Here is a 20,513-nt window from a genome sequence, read left to right as displayed (position 1 = left end):
CAGACATACAGCCTTCCTCTGGGCTCCTCATCAGAAAGACAGCCTTCCTCTGGGCTCCTCATCAGACATAAAGCCTTCCTCTTGGCTCCTCATCAGACATACAGACTTCCTCTGGGCTCCTCATCAGAAAGACAGCCTTCCTCTGGGCTCCTCATCAGAAAGACAGCCTTCCTCTGGGCTCCTCATCAGAAAGACAGCCTTCCTCTGGGCTCCTCATCAGAAAGACAGCCTTCCTCTGGGCTCCTCATCAGACATACAGCCTTCCTCTGGGCTCCTCATCAGACATACAGCCTTCCTCTGGGCTCCTCATCAGAAAGACATCCTTCCTCTGGGCTCCTCATCAGACATACACCTTCCTCTGGGCTCCTCATCAGACATACATCCTTCCTCTGGGCTCCTCATCAGACATACACCCTCTGGGCTCCTCATCAGACATACATCCTTCCTCTGGGCTCCTCATCAGACATACATTGACATACATCCTTCCTCTGGGCTCCTCATCAGAAATACATCCTTCCTCTGGGCTCCTCATCAGACATGCAGCCTTCCTCTGGGCTCCTCATCAGAAAGACAGCCTTCCTCTGGGCTCCTCATCAGAAAGACAGCCTTCCTCTGGGCTCCTCATCAGACATACACCCTTCCTTCTACTCCCATTTCTTTCTGGCATGCTGCTTCATATCTCATTCAAATCTCATCTCCACTGCAGAAATTACACACACACACACACACACACACACACACACACACACACACACACACACACACACACACACACACACACACACACACACACACACACACACACACACACACACACACACACACACACAGATAGCAGACCGGAAATGTGTCTGTCTGATTAGGAACCCAGAGGAGGATGGAGACAAGGTTCATTAGTTCACTGGCTGAGGAACAGAGCCCTCGGTCTGCCTAAGGAGGATGTGTGTTTGTGTGTATGTGTGTCTGTCTAAGGATTGCCTGCCTGGTGTTTAAGAATGTGTGATTCAGGCCAAGTCTATTTAGGTATAAAGAGTTCTTCTTTGGCCAATGTCCAGACCATGAGCTGATATGACAGCCATCTGTCTCATCTACAGGATCATGGTGAAAGATGGATTCTGGACAGATGTGTTTTTATGCATTATTTTACAACTAGACTATGATTTGGTGTTCTAAAAGCTAGACACAAGCAATGAACTTCAAATCCTGTTATTTGTAGTACAGGAATGGCTATGCTGCCGTGTAATCACTGTTTCTGAGGAAACGGAGGATGAGCTGCATGTCTGTTGTAGAGATGAACATATCAGCTGTATTTCTGTTGTTTTTGGCAGTAGGAATGGGTGAGGAATGGCTGAGGAATGGCTGAGGAATGGTTGAGGAACAGCTGAGGAATGGCTGAGGAATGGCTGAGCAATGGCTGAGCAATGGTTGAGGAATGGCTGAGTAATGGCTGAGGAATGGTTGAGGAATGGCTGAGGAATGGCTGAGGAATGGCTGACTAATGCTGAGGAATGGTTGAGGAATGGAAGAGGAATGGCTGAGGAATTACTGAGGAATGGAAGAGGAATAGAGGAATAGAGGAATAGAGGAATAGCAGAGGAATGGTTGAGGAATGGCTGAGGAACGGCTGAGGAATGGTTGAGGAATGGTTGAGGAATGGCTGAGGAATGGCAGGGGAATGGCAGAGGAATGGTTGAGGAATGGCTGAGGAATGGCTGAGGAATGGTTAAGGAATGGTTGAGGAATGGCTGAGGAACGGCTGAGGAATGGTTGAGGAATGGTTGAGGAATGGTTGAGGAATGGCAATGGTCAAGAATTGTCTGCTTTGCTGTGGTTTATATCTCTGTCTTGGTCAGGTCATTATTGTGAATGAGAATGTGTTCTCAATTACTTCCCTGGTTAAATGAAGGCAAATAAGATGTGTCAATGCTGTGGAGAGGATGGAAGTTGTAGTATGAACGCTGTCAAGCACAGAAATACACTGAGTGGACAAAACATAAAGAACAACACAGACGTGTGTGTGTGTGTGTGTGTGTGTGTGTGTGTGTGTGTGTGTGTGTGTGTGTGTGTGTGTGTGTGTGTGTGTGTGTGTGTGTGTGTGTGTGTGTGTGTGTGTGTGTATGTGGGTATGACTGCATGTCCATCTGTATGTGTGAGTGTGTGCGTGCACGTGTCAGTAAGTAAACGTATGAGTGTGTGTGTGATTCTATCAGGAGGTGTTCATTAGGGGATGCCACTCAGAGCTCCTCTCTGGACTAAGACATGTCATTGCCTTGTCTGTAGAGTAGAGCTATAGCTAACTCACATGCTACTATTCTGTGTCCATGTCTAGGACAGCTATTGTAATAACGTGGCTTTTCCTTCCTGCTAAATAAAATGTTTTTTAAGTACCATTTTAACACTGTTTGAATTGCTGATTAAATTAGTATAGATTCATTTGGTACATCTTAAGGAAAATACAAAGAACAATAGAACAAAAACGATATATTGATATCATCATCAGCGCAGTAACAGTCTGCCTCACACAAATCACACAAAATGTCTGCCCCCAAATCAAGTCCCCTCTAATTACAGCTGGTCCCTCTCTGCTAGATTCAGGTCTGCCAGGTTAGTGGGCCGATCTCTTCAAGGTCAACGATTGAATTAGTGTCTTAATGTGTATCAGCTGGGAGGAGACAGGTTTGCTTGCGTGCGTGTGTTGCTCTGTCTCTATCCATGGTCCTGAATGCTTCCTTTGTATTCTCTCTGACACTGATGGCTGGTCCCTAAGGACAGACACACTGCCCTGTCCTGAGCAATCACTCTCCAGTGGTCACTAAGCAGTGTCCTTTTAAAGGTTACCAGTATCTAGTAGCCAGTGGTCTGTCCCCTTTTAAAGGTTACCAGTCTCTAGCTCTCCATGTCCTAGTCTGTGCCCTTTTAAAGGGTACCAGTCTCTAGCTAGCCATGTCCTAGTCTGTGCCTTTTAAAGGGTACCAGTCTCTAGCTAGCCATGTCCTGGTCTGTGCCCTTTTAAAGGGTACCAGTATCTAGCCTAGCCATGTCCTGGTCTGTCCCCTTTTAAAGGGTACCAGTCTCTAGCTCTCCATGTCCTGGTCTGTGCTCTTTTAAAGGGTACCAGTCTCTAGCTATCCAGTGGTCCTAGTCTGTGCCTTTTAAAGGGTAGTGTCGTATCTAGTAGCCATGTCCTGGTCTGTCCCCTTTTAAGGGTGTCTGTATCTAGTAGGTTCACTGTCTGATAATGCTTTAAAGGTCATACTACAGTATCTAATTTACACTGCCCTGGCCTGTGCTCCTTTTAGTAGGTTCCATATCTAGTAGCCATGTCCTTGGTCCCCTTTTAAAAGGTTACCAGTATCTACTAGAGTAGCCATGTCCTGGTCTGTCCCCTTTTAAAGGTTACCAGTATCTAGTAGCCATGTCCTGGTCTGTCCCCTTTTAAAGGTTACCAGTATCTAGTAGCTAGTAGCCATGTCCTGGTCTGTCCCCTTTTAAAGGTTACCAGTATCTAGTAGCCATGTCCTTGTCTGTCCCCTTTTAAAGGTTACCAGTATCTAGTAGCTAGTAGCCATGTCCTGGTCTGTCCCCTTTTAAAGGTTACCAGTATCTAGTAGCCATGTCCTGGTCTGTCCCCTTTTAAAGGTTACCAGTATCTAGTAGCCATGTCCTGGTCTGTCCCCTTTTAAAGGATACCAGTATCTAGTAGCCATGTCCTGGTCTGTCCCCTTTTAAAGGTTACCAGTATCTAGTAGCCATGTCCTGGTCTGTCCCCTTTAAAAGGTTACCAGTATCTAGTAGCCATGTCCTGGTCTGTCCCCTTTTAAAGGTTACCAGTATCTAGTAGCCATGTCCTGGTCTGTCCCCTTTTAAAGGTTACCAGTATCTAGTAGCCATGTCCTGGTCTGTCCCCTTTTAAAGGTTACCAGTATCTAGTAGCTATCCATGTCCTGGTCTGTCCCCTTTTAAAGGTTACCAGTATCTAGTAGCCATGTCCTGGTCTGTCCCCTTTTAAAGGTTACCAGTATCTAGTATCTAGTAGCCATGTCCTGGTCTGTCCCCTTTTAAAGGTTACCAGTATCTAGTAGCCATGTCCTGGTCTGTCCCCTTTTAAAGGTTACCAGTATCTAGTAGCCATGTCCTGGTCTGTCCCCTTTTAAAGGTTACCAGTATCTAGTAGCCATGTCCTGGTCTGTCCCCTTTTAAAGGTTACCAGTATCTAGTAGCTAGTATCCATGTCCTGGTCTGTCCCCTTTTAAAGGTTACCAGTATCTAGTAGCCATGTCCTGGTCTGTCCCCTTTTAAAGGTTACCAGTATCTAGTAGCCATGTCCTGGTCTGTCCCCTTTTAAAGGTTACCAGTATCTAGTAGCCATGTCCTGGTCTGTCCCCTTTTAAAGGTTACCAGTATCTAGTATCTAGTAGCCATGTCCTGGTCTGTCCCCTTTTAAAGGTTACCAGTATCTAGTAGCCATGTCCTGGTCTGTCCCCTTTTAAAGGTTACCAGTATCTAGTATCTAGTAGCCATGTCCTTGTCTGTCCCCTTTTAAAGGTTACCAGTATCTAGTAGCCATGTCCTGGTCTGTCCCCTTTTAAAGGTTACCAGTATCTAGTAGCCATGTCCTGGTCTGTCCCCTTTTAAAGGTTACCAGTATCTAGTAGCCATGTCCTGGTCTGTCCCCTTTTAAAGGTTACCAGTATCTAGTAGCCATGTCCTGGTCTGTCCCCTTTTAAAGGTTACCAGTATCTAGTAGCCATGTCCTGGTCTGTCCCCTTTTAAAGGTTACCAGTATCTAGTATCTAGTAGCCATGTCCTGGTCTGTCCCCTTTTAAAGGTTACCAGTATCTAGTAGCCATGTCCTGGTCTGTCCCCTTTTAAAGGTTACCAGTATCTAGTAGCCATGTCCTGGTCTGTCCCCTTTTAAAGGTTACCAGTATCTAGTAGCCATGTCCTGGTCTGTCCCCTTTTAAAGGTTACCAGTATCTAGTAGCCATGTCCTGGTCTGTCCCCTTTTAAAGGTTACCAGTATCTAGTATCTAGTAGCCATGTCCTGGTCTGTCCCCTTTTAAAGGTTACCAGTATCTAGTAGCCATGTCCTGGTCTGTCCCCTTTTAAAGGTTACCAGTATCTAGTATCTAGTAGCCATGTCCTGGTCTGTCCCCTTTTAAAGGTTACCAGTATCTAGTAGCCATGTCCTGGTCTGTCCCCTTTTAAAGGTTACCAGTATCTAGTAGCCATGTCCTGGTCTGTCCCCTTTTAAAGGTTACCAGTATCTAGTAGCCATGTCCTGGTCTGTCCCCTTTTAAAGGTTACCAGTATCTAGTAGCCATGTCCTGGTCTGTCCCCTTTTAAAGGTTACCAGTATCTAGTATCTAGTAGCCATGTCCTGGTCTGTCCCCTTTTAAAGGTTACCAGTATCTAGTAGCCATGTCCTGGTCTGTCCCCTTTTAAAGGTTACCAGTATCTAGTAGCCATGTCCTGGTCTGTCCCCTTTTAAAGGTTACCAGTATCTAGTAGCCATGTCCTGGTCTGTCCCCTTTTAAAGGTTACCAGTATCTAGTAGCCATGTCCTGGTCTGTCCCCTTTAAAGGATACCAGTATCTAGTAGCCATGTCCTGGTCTGTCCCCTTTTAAAGGTTACCAGTATCTAGTAGCCATGTCCTGGTCTGTCCCCTTTTAAAGGATACCAGTATCTAGTAGCCATGTCCTGGTCTGTCCCCTTTTAAAGGTTACCAGTATCTAGTAGCCATGTCCTGGTCTGTCCCCTTTTAAAGGTTACCAGTATCTAGTAGCCATGTCCTGGTCTGTCCCCTTTAAAGGATACCAGTATCTAGTAGCCATGTCCTGGTCTGTCCCCTTTTAAAGGTTACCAGTATCTAGTAGCTAGTAGCCATGTCCTGGTCTGTCCCCTTTTAAAGGTTACCAGTATCTAGTAGCCATGTCCTGGTCTGTCCCCTTTTAAAGGTTACCAGTATCTAGTAGCCATGTCCTGGTCTGTCCCCTTTTAAAGGTTACCAGTATCTAGTAGCCATGTCCTGGTCTGTCCCCTTTTAAAAGGTTACCAGTATCTAGTAGCCATGTCCCGGTCTGTCCCCTTTTAAAAGGTGTCACGAACTGGCTAGAAGTCCATAACAAAAAGCTAGACAACTTGGAGATAAGGAATAACAAAAATATATTTATTAACTGAAGTTACATAAATATAATTAACAATGGTGTGTGCAGTTGGTAATCAGCAGTGTAAGTGAGTGGTTGCGTGCATAGATTTTATAATGAGAGGTGTTGAAAGGTGTCAAAGCAAACATACAAACAGCCACAAAAATGCCACAACCAAAATCTATCAGTGTGTCTGCATGGAGAGAGTCTCCTCAATGAATGGGGAAGAGGTGTATTTATCTTGGGACACACCTGGGCCCAGGTATGTCCCACGTCGCTGACGACCCTCCCAGCTCCACCCACCGACATCCTAATAAGGAAACAAGAGCAAAGAGAAAGAATACGGCAGACAGAGTGGGAGGGTCGTCACAAAGGGTAGCAGAATCTAGTAGCTAGTAGCCATGTCCTGTTCAGAGGTGAGATGTCCAGGTCAGAGGTGAGATGTCCAGGTCAGAGGTGAGATGTCCAGGTCAGAGGTGAGATGTCCAGGTCAGAGGTGAGATGTCCAGGTCAGAGGTGAGATGTCCAGGTCAGAGGTGAGATGTCCAGGTCAGAGGTGAGATGTCCTGGTCAGAGGTGAGATGTCTGATAAGTGAAAGATGAACATTTCTAGATTGTTGTGGTTCATGTTGGACATGTAAAATCAGTCAAAGTAAACGGTCTGTTAGAAGTGAAGTCTTTACATAACCCTATGACATTCTGTTTGCTTCTATCCCTCACATATCACCTGTACGTTTTCCCAGCCCTGTTTTCCACACCACACTCCCTCTCTCCCAGGAGACAGTTCCAAGAGGAACGCTGCTAGAACACTACTGACTAATCCTGTGTACATGTAATGGCAGCACTGATGTTGCAGTAATAAGATAACTGGGAAGTTTCTCACCTCTCTTCCCACGTCTAGTTCTTTGTCCCAAATGGCATCGTATTTCCTAGTGCCCAATGGGCCCTGGTCAAGCAGACTACAGTATATAGGAAATGTGGGGGACATTTGGGATGTGGTTTTGATCTATGTAACGGCTGCACTGATACGGCACTAGTTAACTGTAATGTTGTCCTCACCTCTCACTAGTTAACTGTAATGTTGTCCTCACCTCTCACTAGTTAACTGTAATGTTGTCCTCACCTCTCACTAGTTAACTGTAATGTTGTCCTCACCTCTCACTAGTTAACTGTAATGTTGTTATCACCTCTCACTACTTAACTGTAATGTTGTCCTCACCTCTCACTAGTTAACTGTAATGTTGTTATCACCTCTCACTAGTTAACTGTAATGTTGTTCTCACCTCTCACTAGTTAACTGTCATGTTGTTCTCACCTCTCACTAGTTAACTGTCATGTTGTCCTCACCTCTCACTAGTTAACTGTAATGTTGTTCTCACCTCTCACTAGTTAACTGTAATGTTGTCCTCACCTCTCACTAGTTAACTGTAATGTTGTTATCACCTCTCACTAGTTAACTGTAATGTTGTCCTCACCTCTCACTAGTTAACTGTAATGTTGTTATCACCTCTCACTAGTTAACTGTAATGTTGTCCTCACCTCTCACTAGTTAACTGTAATGTTGTTATCACCTCTCACTAGTTAACTGTAATGTTGTCCTCACCTTTCCCTAGTTAACTGTAATGTTGTTATCACCTCTCACTAGTTAACTGTAATGTTGTTATCACCTCTCACTAGTTAACTGTCATGTTGTTATCACCTCTCACTAGTTAACTGTAATGTTGTTATCACCTCTCACTAGTTAACTGTAATGTTGTCCTCACCTCTCACTAGTTAACTGTAATGTTGTCCTCACCTCTCACTAGTTAACTGTAATGTTGTCCTCACCTCTCACTAGTTAACTGTAATGTTGTCCTCACCTCTCACTAGTTAACTGTAATGTTGTTCTCACCTCTCACTAGTTAACTGTAATGTTGTTCTCACCTCTCACTAGTTAACTGTCATGTTGTTCTCACCTCTCACTAGTTAACTGTAATGTTGTTATCACCTCTCACTAGTTAACTGTAATGTTGTTCTCACCTCTCACTAGTTAACTGTAATGTTGTCCTCACCTCTCACTAGTTAACTGTAATGTTGTTATCACCTCTCACTAGTTAACTGTAATGTTGTCCTCACCTCTCACTAGTTAACTGTCATGTTGTTATCACCTCTCACTAGTTAACTGTCATGTTGTTATCACCTCTCACTAGTTAACTGTAATGTTGTCCTCACCTCTCACTAGTTAACTGTAATGTTGTTCTCACCTCTCACTAGTTAACTGTAATGTTGTCCTCACCTCTCACTAGTTAACTGTAATGTTGTTATCACCTCTCACTAGTTAACTGTAATGTTGTCCTCACCTCTCACTAGTTAACTGTAATGTTGTTATCACCTCTCACTAGTTAACTGTAATGTTGTCCTAACCTCTCACTAGTTAACTGTAATGTTTTTATCACCTCTCACTAGTTAACTGTAATGTTGTCCTCACCTCTCACTAGTTAACTGTAATGTTGTTATCACCTCTCACTAGTTAACTGTAATGTTGTTATCACCTCTCACTAGTTAACTGTAATGTTGTTATCACCTCTCACTAGTTAACTGTAATGTTGTCCTCACCTGTCACTAGTTAACTGTAATGTTGTTCTCACCTCTCACTAGTTAACTGTAATGTTGTCCTCACCTCTCACTAGTTAACTGTAATGTTGTTATCACCTCTCACTAGTTAACTGTAATGTTGTCCTCACCTCTCACTAGTTAACTGTAATGTTGTTATCACCTCTCACTAGTTAACTGTAATGTTGTCCTAACCTCTCACTAGTTAACTGTAATGTTTTTATCACCTCTCACTAGTTAACTGTAATGTTGTCCTCACCTCTCACTAGTTAACTGTAATGTTGTTATCACCTCTCACTAGTTAACTGTCATGTTGTTCTCACCTCTCACTAGTTAACTGTAATGTTGTTATCACCTCTCACTAGTTAACTGTAATGTTGTTATCACCTCACACTGGTTAATTGTCATGTTGTTATCACCTCTCACTAGTTAACTGTAATGTTGTCCTCACCTCTCACTAGTTAACTGTAATGTTGTTATCCACTCTCACTAGTTAACTGTAATGTTGTTCTCACCTCTCACTAGTTAACTGTAATGTTGTCCTCACCTCTCACTAGTTAACTGTAATGTTGTTATCACCTCTCACTAGTTAACTGTCATGTTGTCCTCACCTCTCACTAGTTAACTGTCATGTTGTTATCACCTCTCACTAGTTAACTGTAATGTTGTCCTCACCTCTCACTAGTTAACTGTAATGTTGTCCTCACCTCTCACTAGTTAACTGTAATGTTGTTATCCACTCTCACTAGTTAACTGTAATGTTGTTATCACCTCTCACTAGTTAACTGTAATGTTGTTATCCACTCTCACTAGTTAACTGTAATGTTGTTATCACCTCTCACTAGTTAACTGTCATGTTGTCCTCACCTCTCACTAGTTAACTGTAATGTTATCACCTCTCACTAGTTAACTGTCATGTTGTCCTCACCTCTCACTAGTTAACTGTCATGTTGTCCTCACCTCTCACTAGTTAACTGTAATGTTGTTATCAACTCTCACTAGTTAACTGTAATGTTATCACCTCTCACTAGTTAACTGTAATGTTGTTATCACCTCTCACTAGTTAACTCTAATGTTGTCCTCACCTCTCACTAGTTAACTGTCATGTTGTCCTCACCTCTCACTAGTTAACTGTAATGTTGTCCTCACCTCTCACTAGTTAACTGTCATGTTGTCCTCACCTCTCACTAGTTAACTGTAATGTTGTCCTCACCTCTCACTAGTTAACTGTCATGTTGTTATCACCTCTCACTAGTTAACTGTAATGTTGTCCTCACCTCTCACTAGTTAACTGTAATGTTGTTCTCACCTCTCACTAGTTAACTGTAATGTTGTTATCACCTCTCACTAGTTAACTGTAATGTTGTCCTCACCTCTCACTAGTTAACTGTAATGTTGTCCTCACCTCTCACTAGTTAACTGTAATGTTGTCCTCACCTCTCACTAGTTAACTGTAATGTTGTCCTCACCTCTCACTAGTTAACTGTAATGTTGTTATCACCTCTCACTAGTTAACTGTAATGTTGTCCTCACCTCTCACTAGTTAACTGTCATGTTGTCCTCACCTCTCACTAGTTAACTGTCATGTTGTCCTCACCTCTCACTAGTTAACTGTAATGTTGTTATCACCTCTCACTAGTTAACTGTCATGTTGTTATCACCTCTCACTAGTTAACTGTAATGTTGTTATCACCTCTCACTAGTTAACTGTAATGTTGTTATCACCTCTCACTAGTTAACTGTAATGTTGTTCTCACCTCTCACTAGTTAACTGTAATGTTGTCCTCACCTCTCACTAGTTAACTGTCATGTTGTTATCACCTCTCACTAGTTAACTGTAATGTTGTCCTCACCTCTCACTAGTTAACTGTAATGTTGTTATCACCTCTCACTAGTTAACTGTAATGTTGTTATCACCTCTCACTAGTTAACTGTAATGTTGTCCTCACCTCTCACTAGTTAACTGTAATGTTGTTATCACCTCTCACTAGTTAACTGTAATGTTGTCCTCACCTCTCACTAGTTAACTGTAATGTTGTTATCACCTCTCACTAGTTAACTGTAATGTTGTCCTCACCTCTCACTAGTTAACTGTAATGTTGTCCTCACCTCTCACTAGTTAACTGTAATGTTGTCCTCACCTCTCACTAGTTAACTGTAATGTTGTTATCACCTCTCACTAGTTAACTGTAATGTTGTCCTCACCTCTCACTAGTTAACTGTAATGTTGTTATCACCTCTCACTAGTTAACTGTAATGTTGTTATCACCTCTCACTAGTTAACTGTCATGTTGTTATCACCTCTCACTAGTTAACTGTAATGTTGTCCTCACCTCTCACTAGTTAACTGTAATGTTGTCCTCACCTCTCACTAGTTAACTGTAATGTTGTTATCACCTCTCACTAGTTAACTGTAATGTTGTTATCACCTCTCACTAGTTAACTGTAATGTTGTTATCACCTCTCACTAGTTAACTGTAATGTTGTCCTCACCTCTCACTAGTTAACTGTAATGTTGTCCTCACCTCTCACTAGTTAACTGTAATGTTGTTATCACCTCTCACTAGTTAACTGTAATGTTGTCCTCACCTCTCACTAGTTAACTGTAATGTTGTTATCACCTCTCACTAGTTAACTGTAATGTTGTTATCACCTCTCACTAGTTAACTGTCATGTTGTTATCACCTCTCACTAGTTAACTGTAATGTTGTTATCACCTCTCACTAGTTAACTGTAATGTTGTCCTCACCTCTCACTAGTTAACTGTAATGTTGTCCTCACCTCTCACTAGTTAACTGTAATGTTGTCCTCACCTCTCACTAGTTAACTGTAATGTTGTTATCACCTCTCACTAGTTAACTGTAATGTTGTCCTCACCTCTCACTAGTTAACTGTAATGTTGTTATCACCTCTCACTAGTTAACTGTAATGTTGTCCTCACCTCTCACTAGTTAACTGTAATGTTTTTATCACCTCTCACTAGTTAACTGTAATGTTGTCCTCACCTCTCACTAGTTAACTGTAATGTTGTTATCACCTCTCACTAGTTAACTGTAATGTTGTTATCACCTCTCACTAGTTAACTGTAATGTTGTTATCACCTCTCACTAGTTAACTGTAATGTTGTTATCACCTCACATTGGTTAATTGTCATGTTGTTATCACCTCTCACTAGTTAACTGTAATGTTGTCCTCACCTCTCACTAGTTAACTGTAATGTTGTTATCCACTCTCACTAGTTAACTGTAATGTTGTTCTCACCTCTCACTAGTTAACTGTAATGTTGTCCTCACCTCTCACTAGTTAACTGTCATGTTGTTCTCACCTCTCACTAGTTAACTGTCATGTTGTTCTCACCTCTCACTAGTTAACTGTCATGTTGTTATCCACTCTCACTAGTTAACTGTAATGTTGTTATCACCTCTCACTAGTTAACTGTCATGTTGTCCTCACCTCTCACTAGTTAACTGTAATGTTATCACCTCTCACTAGTTAACTGTCATGTTGTCCTCACCTCTCACTAGTTAACTGTCATGTTGTCCTCACCTCTCACTAGTTAACTGTAATGTTGTTATCACCTCTCACTAGTTAACTGTAATGTTGTTATCACCTCTCACTAGTTAACTGTAATGTTGTTATCACCTCTCACTAGTTAACTCTAATGTTGTCCTCACCTCTCACTAGTTAACTGTCATGTTGTTCTCACCTCTCACTAGTTAACTGTAATGTTGTCCTCACCTCTCACTAGTTAACTGTCATGTTGTCCTCACCTCTCACTAGTTAACTGTAATGTTGTCCTCACCTCTCACTAGTTAACTGTCATGTTGTTATCACCTCTCACTAGTTAACTGTAATGTTGTCCTCACCTCTCACTAGTTAACTGTAATGTTGTTCTCACCTCTCACTAGTTAACTGTAATGTTGTTATCACCTCTCACTAGTTAACTGTAATGTTGTCCTCACCTCTCACTAGTTAACTGTAATGTTGTCCTCACCTCTCACTAGTTAACTGTAATGTTGTCCTCACCTCTCACTAGTTAACTGTAATGTTGTCCTCACCTCTCACTAGTTAACTGTAATGTTGTTATCACCTCTCACTAGTTAACTGTAATGTTGTCCTCACCTCTCACTAGTTAACTGTCATGTTGTCCTCACCTCTCACTAGTTAACTGTCATGTTGTCCTCACCTCTCACTAGTTAACTGTCATGTTGTCCTCACCTCTCACTAGTTAACTGTAATGTTGTCCTCACCTCTCACTAGTTAACTGTCATGTTGTCCTCACCTCTCACTAGTTAACTGTCATGTTGTCCTCACCTCTCACTAGTTAACTGTAATGTTGTTATCACCTCTCACTAGTTAACTGTAATGTTGTCCTCACCTCTCACAAGTTAACTGTCATGTTGTCCTCACCTCTCACTAGTTAACTGTCATGTTGTCCTCACCTCTCACTAGTTAACTGTAATGTTGTTATCACCTCTCACTAGTTAACTGCAATGTTGTTCTCACCTCTCACAAGTTAACTGTAATGTTGTCCTCACCTCTCACTAGTTAACTGTAATGTTGTTATCACCTCTCACTAGTTAACTGTAATGTTGTCCTCACCTCTCACAAGTTAACTGTCATGTTGTCCTCACCTCTCACTAGTTAACTGTCATGTTGTCCTCACCTCTCACTAGTTAACTGTAATGTTGTTATCACCTCTCACCAGTTAACTGTAATGTTGTTGTCACCTCTCACTAGTTAACTGTAATGTTATCACCTCTCACTAGTTAACTGTAATGTTGTCCTCACCTCTCACTAGTTAACTGTAATGTTGTTATCCACTCTCACTAGTTAACTGTAAAGTTGTTCTCACCTCTCACTAGTTAACTGTAATGTTATCACCTCTCACTAGTTAACTGTCATGTTATCACCTCTCACTAGTTAACTGTAATGTTGTTATCACCTCTCACTAGTTAACTGTAATGTTGTTGTCGTCTCTCTAGATCTATCCAGGTGCAGTGGAGCTGATGCAGGTCATCGAGGAATTCATCCACATCGTTGGCCTGGGCATGAAGGACTTCCACAACGCCTACCTGATGACTGGGAACTTGGGTAAGAACCACAGATAGATCTATTCTCACAGCCCACAGGTCTGGAATGGGTGTCCCACAGCCTTGTTTTTCTCCACAACCCAGCCACCCAGCTGGGTGAAGTAACAATTATCAAATCGATGTTTAACGATCAATCGTCCATGTGTGAATAAACAAAATGTTGCTGCTGCTGACTCCACATGTCAATTCCCCCTCCATCCATCAGTAATCTGGGATAAATGATGCGTGGAGGGGAGGGGAAGGGATGGAGGGAGGGCTTAGCCTAATAAACAACCACTAATCAATATGTTTATTTAAAACCTAGCTTGTGATAATCTCCTAAGAAAACACTCACGCCCGATGTTCCAATATCAACCATGTCTACAGTGGGTAGAAACCGTGTTCAGTGTGAGTCAACCATAGAATGAATCTCAGGTCTCTAGGTCCAGTATTCCAATATAACCCTCCTATCACAGATCTAGGTCCAGTATTCCAATATAACCCTCTTAACACAGATCTAGGTCCAGTATTCCAATAGAACCCTCCTATCACAGATCTAGGTCCAGTATTCCAATATAACCCTCTTAACACAGATCTAGGTCCAGTATTCCAATAGAACCCTCCTAACACAGATCTAGGTCCAGTATTCTAATAGAACCCTCCTAACACAGATCTAGGTCCAGTATTCCAATATAACCCTCCTAACACATATCTAGGTCCAGTATTCTAATAGAACCCTCCTAACACAGATCTAGGTCCAGTATTCCAATAGAACCCTCCTAACACAGATCTAGGTTCAGTATTCCAATGTAACCTTCCTAACACAGATCTAGGTCCAGTATTCCAATAGAACCCTCCTATCACAGATCTAGGTCCAGTATTCCAATAGAACCCTCCTATCACAGATCTAGGTCCAGTATTCCAATGTAACCTTCCTAACACAGATCTAGGTCCAGTATTCCAATATAACCCTCCTAACACAGATCTAGGTCCAGTATTCTAATAGAACCTTCCTATCACAGATCTAGGTCCAGTATTCTAATAGAACCCTCCTAACACAGATCTAGGTCCAGTATTCCAATAGAACCCTCCTAACACAGATCTAGGTCCAGTATTCCAATAGAACCCTCCTAACACAGATCTAGGTCCAGTATTCCAATAGAACCCTCCTAACACAGATCTAGGTCCAGTATTCTAATAGAACCCTCCTAACACAGATCTAGGTCCATTATTCCAGTACAAGGTCCAGTATTCTAATAGAACCCTCCTAACACAGATCTAGGTCCAGTATTCCAATAGAACCCTCCTAACACAGATCTAGGTCCATTATTCCAATGTAACCTTCCTAACACAGATCTAGGTCCACTATTCCAATATAACCCTCCTAAGACAGATCTAGGTCCAGTATTCTAATATAACCCTCCTAACACAGATCTAGGTCCAGTATTCCAATATAACCCTCCTAAGACAGATCTAGGTCCAGTATTCTAATAGAACCTTCCTAACACAGATCTAGGTCCAGTATTCCAATAGAACCCTCCTATCACAGATCTAGGTCCAGTATTCCAATATAACCCTCCTAAGACAGATCTAGGTCCAGTATTCCAATGTAACCTTCCTAACACAGATCTAGGTCCAGTATTCCAATATAACCCTCCTAAGACAGATCTAGGTCCAGTATTCCAATAGAAATAGTGTGGATAGAACCCTCCTAACGCAGATCGAGGTCCAGTTTTCTAATAGAACCTTCCTAACACAGATCTAGGTCCAGTATTCCAATAGAACCCTCCTAACACAGATCTAGGTCCAGTATTCCAATGTAACCCTCCTAACACAGATCTAGGTCCAGTATTCTAATAGAACCCTCCTAACACAGATCTAGGTCCAGTATTCCAATAGAACCCTCCTAACACAGATCTAGGTCCAGTATTCCAATGTAACCCTCCTAAACAGTCTAGGCAGAACCTTCCTAACACAGATCTAGGTCCAGTATTCCAATGTAACCTTCCTAACACAGATCTTGGTCCAGTATTCCAATAGAAATAGTGTGGATAGAACCCTCCTAACGCAGATTGAGGTCCAGTATTCTAATAGACCCTTCCTAACAGAGATCTAGGTCCAGTATTCCAATAGAACCCTCCTAACACAGATCGAGGTCCAGTATTCCAATTGAAACAGTGTGGATAGAACCCTCCTAACACAGATCGAGGTCCAGTGCTCCAATAGAAACAGTTTGGATAGAACCCTCCTATCACAGATCGAGGTCCAGTACTCCAATAGAAACAGTGTGGATAGTTAGGCTACACACAGCACTCAGATCTCAGAGGGAAGTTGGAATGGAGATTCTCAGCATATTTGGATGATATTGGTTGTAATGGCATCCCAATCATTTTGTAACCTATATATTATGTATTTCTGTGGGGTTGTGAGTCATGTTTAAAGAAACTGTAATTATTTCAGAAGCAGGATATAAAAAATGCACAATACAAAACATCTCCATTGGAGTTCCTCAGATACCTCTCAACAAACCATACTCGATAAAACCTTGATGGGTTCTCATGTTTTAAATCGAGTCATCGTAAACACACTGCACTCCCGTCAACCAAAGCCAAGGCCAGGTATAATTACACATACCTGTGGATCCTAATGATACTCATGTTAGAAGGGCTGTGTCCCAAATGGCAACCTATTCCCTAGACGATTCCTTACATAGTGCACTACTTTTGACTAGAGCCCTATGAGCCCTATGAGCCCTGTTCAAAAGTAGTGCATCATTTAGAGAATATGGTGCCATTTGGGACGCAGACACTTGAAACATGAAGAAAAAGGGGGCCCTAGAAAGTCAGGATGAATCATAACCTCACCAGAGACTCTTTGTGATGAAAGAAAATGGTCTCTTAATTATGGTTCCTCCTAAGTGCGTCTCAGATGCCCTTGTGCGTGTCCTGAGTAGCACCCTATTCCTTGTCTAGTGCACTACTTTTTACCAGGGCCCATAGGGTATCCCATTGGGCTCTTGTCAAATGTAGTAACTTGTATAAAAGATAGGGTGCCATTTGGGACACAGACCTTATGTGGAAGAAGCATTTATACACACTAGAGCAAACCAAGCATTCCTTTAAAATCTCACCCACTTTTATGCTACTTTTATCTTAAATACATCTTTCCCTGACAGAAACAGAAAGACATTCGTATCACAGAGTCTATCCCTGACATGAATACTTTCTCTTCACAAAATGTTGTAAAAGCTGAAAGAACAAACTGTATGTTACGTTAATAGACTGATGGATTTCACTTTCAGTGTCTTCTGGTTAAAATAATACAGAGTTCCTAATGGATACTGACGCCGATAGACAGAATGAACGGATATATAGCAATCTCTGACTGTTGTTTACATATGAGATGTCAGAGATATTAGAGTCATCTCCTTCACTCTGCTTCCAAGTCGAAAAAAACCAACAGTCGTTTTCATTTACATCTTCTGGCATACATTTTACCAGGACCACAGAGTACACCTAAAAGAGGAAACTAACTAACTCCTATGTTTTGGTCCTGACCACTGTCCTCGGTCCTGACTGCTGTCCTCGGACCTGACCACTGCTTGGTTACTGCTTCTTTAATCCTTACTTTCAGGCTGCAGTGCTACCAGAATACACTACACACACACACAGACACAGAGAGAGAGAGAGAGACAGAGCGAGAGAGAGAGAGAGAGAGAGAAAGAGAGCGACACACACACTACACAGATTGCTTACATCTTGTTGAATAATGTAGCAGCAGTCTCAGTGGTATTTCATTTACCAGTCAACCACAAACCTACACTACCTTCCTGTCTGGAAGGAAGAATAGAACTATGATCATTATTTATTCATGCAAATTAATACACTTCTGTATTGCGGCGGTTTAGGCACCTCTTGTGGAGACATTCATCCAGAGCTGTGTACAAATACTATTTGAAACCATTTCAAAAACTTTCACGCGTCTTGATTGAACTCATCTGGTGAATGGAGCCAGTACAATAGTCACACAAGTTCAAACCCCGCCCATTTGGCATTCCACACCAGCTTAGCAAACGCTGTTTTTATTTGAAAGATTTCAAATAGTATTTAAACCCAGGTGTGAATTATTCTTTACTGGACTTTAGAATGTGGTTAACGTATAAAACCCAATTATTACACTGTAAACACAGCCACTGGTAACAGACGTCATTTACAATGTGGCTAACGTATAACCCAATTATTACACTGTAAACACACCCACTGGTAACAGATGTCATTTCAACGTCTAGTTTTGATTTACATTTGGTTGAGTTGTCAACTAACTTGAATTCAATGTGGAATCAACAAAACATTTTTCCATGTCCTTGGTTTTAAGTTAAAAGTTTGGTGAAAAAAGACAAATAGTCAGGTTAGATACTGGTCTAATTATGTATTCGGGAGATACAGGATATATTCCCCACAATCGATGCAACGTAGCATTCATTAAGAGACCATTATAATACATTATAATCTTCTCTCCACTAGGTGAATTAAGTTAATGGACATGTCCAAAGAGGGTTGAAATGCCTCTGGCTGCATACCAAATAGTACACTTTCCCTTTATAGAGCTCTGGTCATAAGAAGTGCACTATATAATGAATCGGGGGCCATTTGGGATGCAGGCTATGCTAATGGCAGGCATTAGCCTCTTCTCTGATTGAGTTGCAGGCTATGCTAATGAAGGCATTAGTCTCTTCTCTGATTGGGATGCAGGCTATGCTAATGAGAGGCATTAGCCTCTTCTCTAATTGGGATGCAGGCAATGCTAATGTTAGGCATTAGCCTCTTCTCTGATTGGGATGCAGGCTATGCTAATGGCGGGCATTCGCCTCTTCTCTGATTGGGATGCAGGCTATGCTAATGGCGGGCATTAGCCTCTTCTCTGATTGGGATGCAGGTTATGCTAATAGCAGGCATTAGCCTCTTCTCTGATTGGGATGCAGGCTATGCTAATAGCAGGCATTAGCCTCTTCTCTGATTGGGATGCAGGCTATGCTAATGGCGGGCATTCGCCTTTTCTCTGATTGGGATGCAGTCTATGCTAATGAAGGCATTCACCTCTTCTCTGATTGGGATGCAGGCAATGCTAATGGTAGGCATTCGCCTCTTCTCTGATTGGGATGCAGGCTATGCTAACGGAAGGCATTCGCCTCTTCTCTGAAACCCATTCAGGATTTAAAGAAAGGATATTTTGTGCTGTTCTTCTCAGTTATTTTACACAGTCTAATTTGGCATGAATATATTACTAACTCCATTTTGAATTTATACGCATTTTTAACATTTATGATAACATGTATAAGCATCTATTAGGGCTTATTTATGAAAGCTGTTATAAAATAGAATCGTCTCCCTCTGCCACATTGTGAAGATATTAGTAAATATACGATTGGTCAAATTGAAAAGCTCTACAGCCACACCCACAAGCCAAATAATCTCATCAACTGTTTCAGTCGAGTCACAAAACATTCTTCCTCCCGAGTCCTGGTGAAACAACAACCAAATAAAACCAACAAGAAATATTGATTCGGGCATCGCTCCATCTTGGCACACATATTATATTTATTGGAGCGAATCACAACACAGCAGCTTGCTTGTTGTTGGCTAGTTCACTTTGATTAAAGAAATGAAAAGTTTTCTGCATCCCAAACGACACCCTGTCCCCTATACAGTGCACTTATTTTGGCCAGAGCCCTATGGGGCCCTGGTCAATAGTTGTGCACTACATAGGGAATAGGGTGCCTTTTGGGACGTAGCCGTAGTGTTGCTGATACACTGCCGGTGTTAGCCAAGTGGTGAGCCAAGCAAGCATGAATCTGGCTGGATAAGGTATAGCTGCATCGTTTCAGATGTAATTTATAGCAGCCTCCTGACACAGGGATAAATACTCTGCTGTCACCACACACCCATCCTCTACCCTCTTCCTCTTTTAGTCAAATAACCTTGATTGCAAAAAGCTCTCAACTTCACCGGGTAGATTTTCTTTCCCTCACAATCCGACTGAACATGTGCTGCATCTGTAACTTGAGATGTGTAAAACAAGCACATCTTACCAGAAGCACAATACTTTACATAGACATTGTCTAACTTGATGTTAAATTGATTCAGAACATTTATTGTCAAGAATGATGATGCGGAAATTAACGTAGTGGATTCACTGACTCTTGTCTTCTACCTTTATGTCACCAGATGACAATGTAACCTATCTATGGTATTCACATACAGATGTAGGATCTTAATTTGATCGCAGGAAATGCTGATGAGCTTTGTGATTTACATACATTTACTGACAACCCACGCTAACACGCATTTATTATCACGTTCCAGGTAAGATCCAAATGCAGACTGTGTTGAAGTAACAATGTTTATTACAGCAACAGGGGCAGGCAAACGACAAGTCAAGGCAGGCAGAGGTCAATAATCCAGAGTAGTGGTGCAAAGGTACAGATCGGCAGGAAGGCTCAGGGTCAGGGGCAGGCAGAGTGGTCAGGCAGGCGGGCTCAGAGTCATGACAGGCAAGGGTCAAAACCAGGAGGGTGAGAAAAAGAGAAACTGGGGAAAAGCAGGCGCTGAGACAAAACGCTGGTTGACTTGACAAACAAGACAAACTGACAAACTGGACAAACAGAGAACACAGGTATAAATACACAGGGGATAATGGGGAAGC

General features: G+C 42.1%; 1 protein-coding gene across 10 annotated transcripts in view; it reads left to right on the top strand.

The window, feature by feature from the left end:
• Nucleotides 1-20,513, top strand: part of LOC106577441 (adhesion G protein-coupled receptor B3) — a 370,554-nt gene that overhangs the window by 167,304 nt on the left and 182,737 nt on the right. For all 10 annotated transcript variants that reach the window (XM_045687119.1, XM_045687115.1, XM_045687122.1 and 7 more), the window contains one exon: nucleotides 13,725-13,833. In XM_045687119.1, coding sequence (XP_045543075.1) covers nucleotides 13,725-13,833 — 109 coding nt within the window. The remainder of the gene's footprint in view (nucleotides 1-13,724; nucleotides 13,834-20,513) is intronic.

The sequence above is a fragment of the Salmo salar genome, chromosome ssa01 (genome assembly GCF_905237065.1).
Source record: "Salmo salar chromosome ssa01, Ssal_v3.1, whole genome shotgun sequence".
Taxonomy (NCBI): Eukaryota; Metazoa; Chordata; class Actinopteri; order Salmoniformes; family Salmonidae; genus Salmo; species Salmo salar.
The sequence above is the reverse complement of the archived record's forward strand: the minus strand, read 5'-3'. Positions and strand labels throughout refer to the sequence as shown.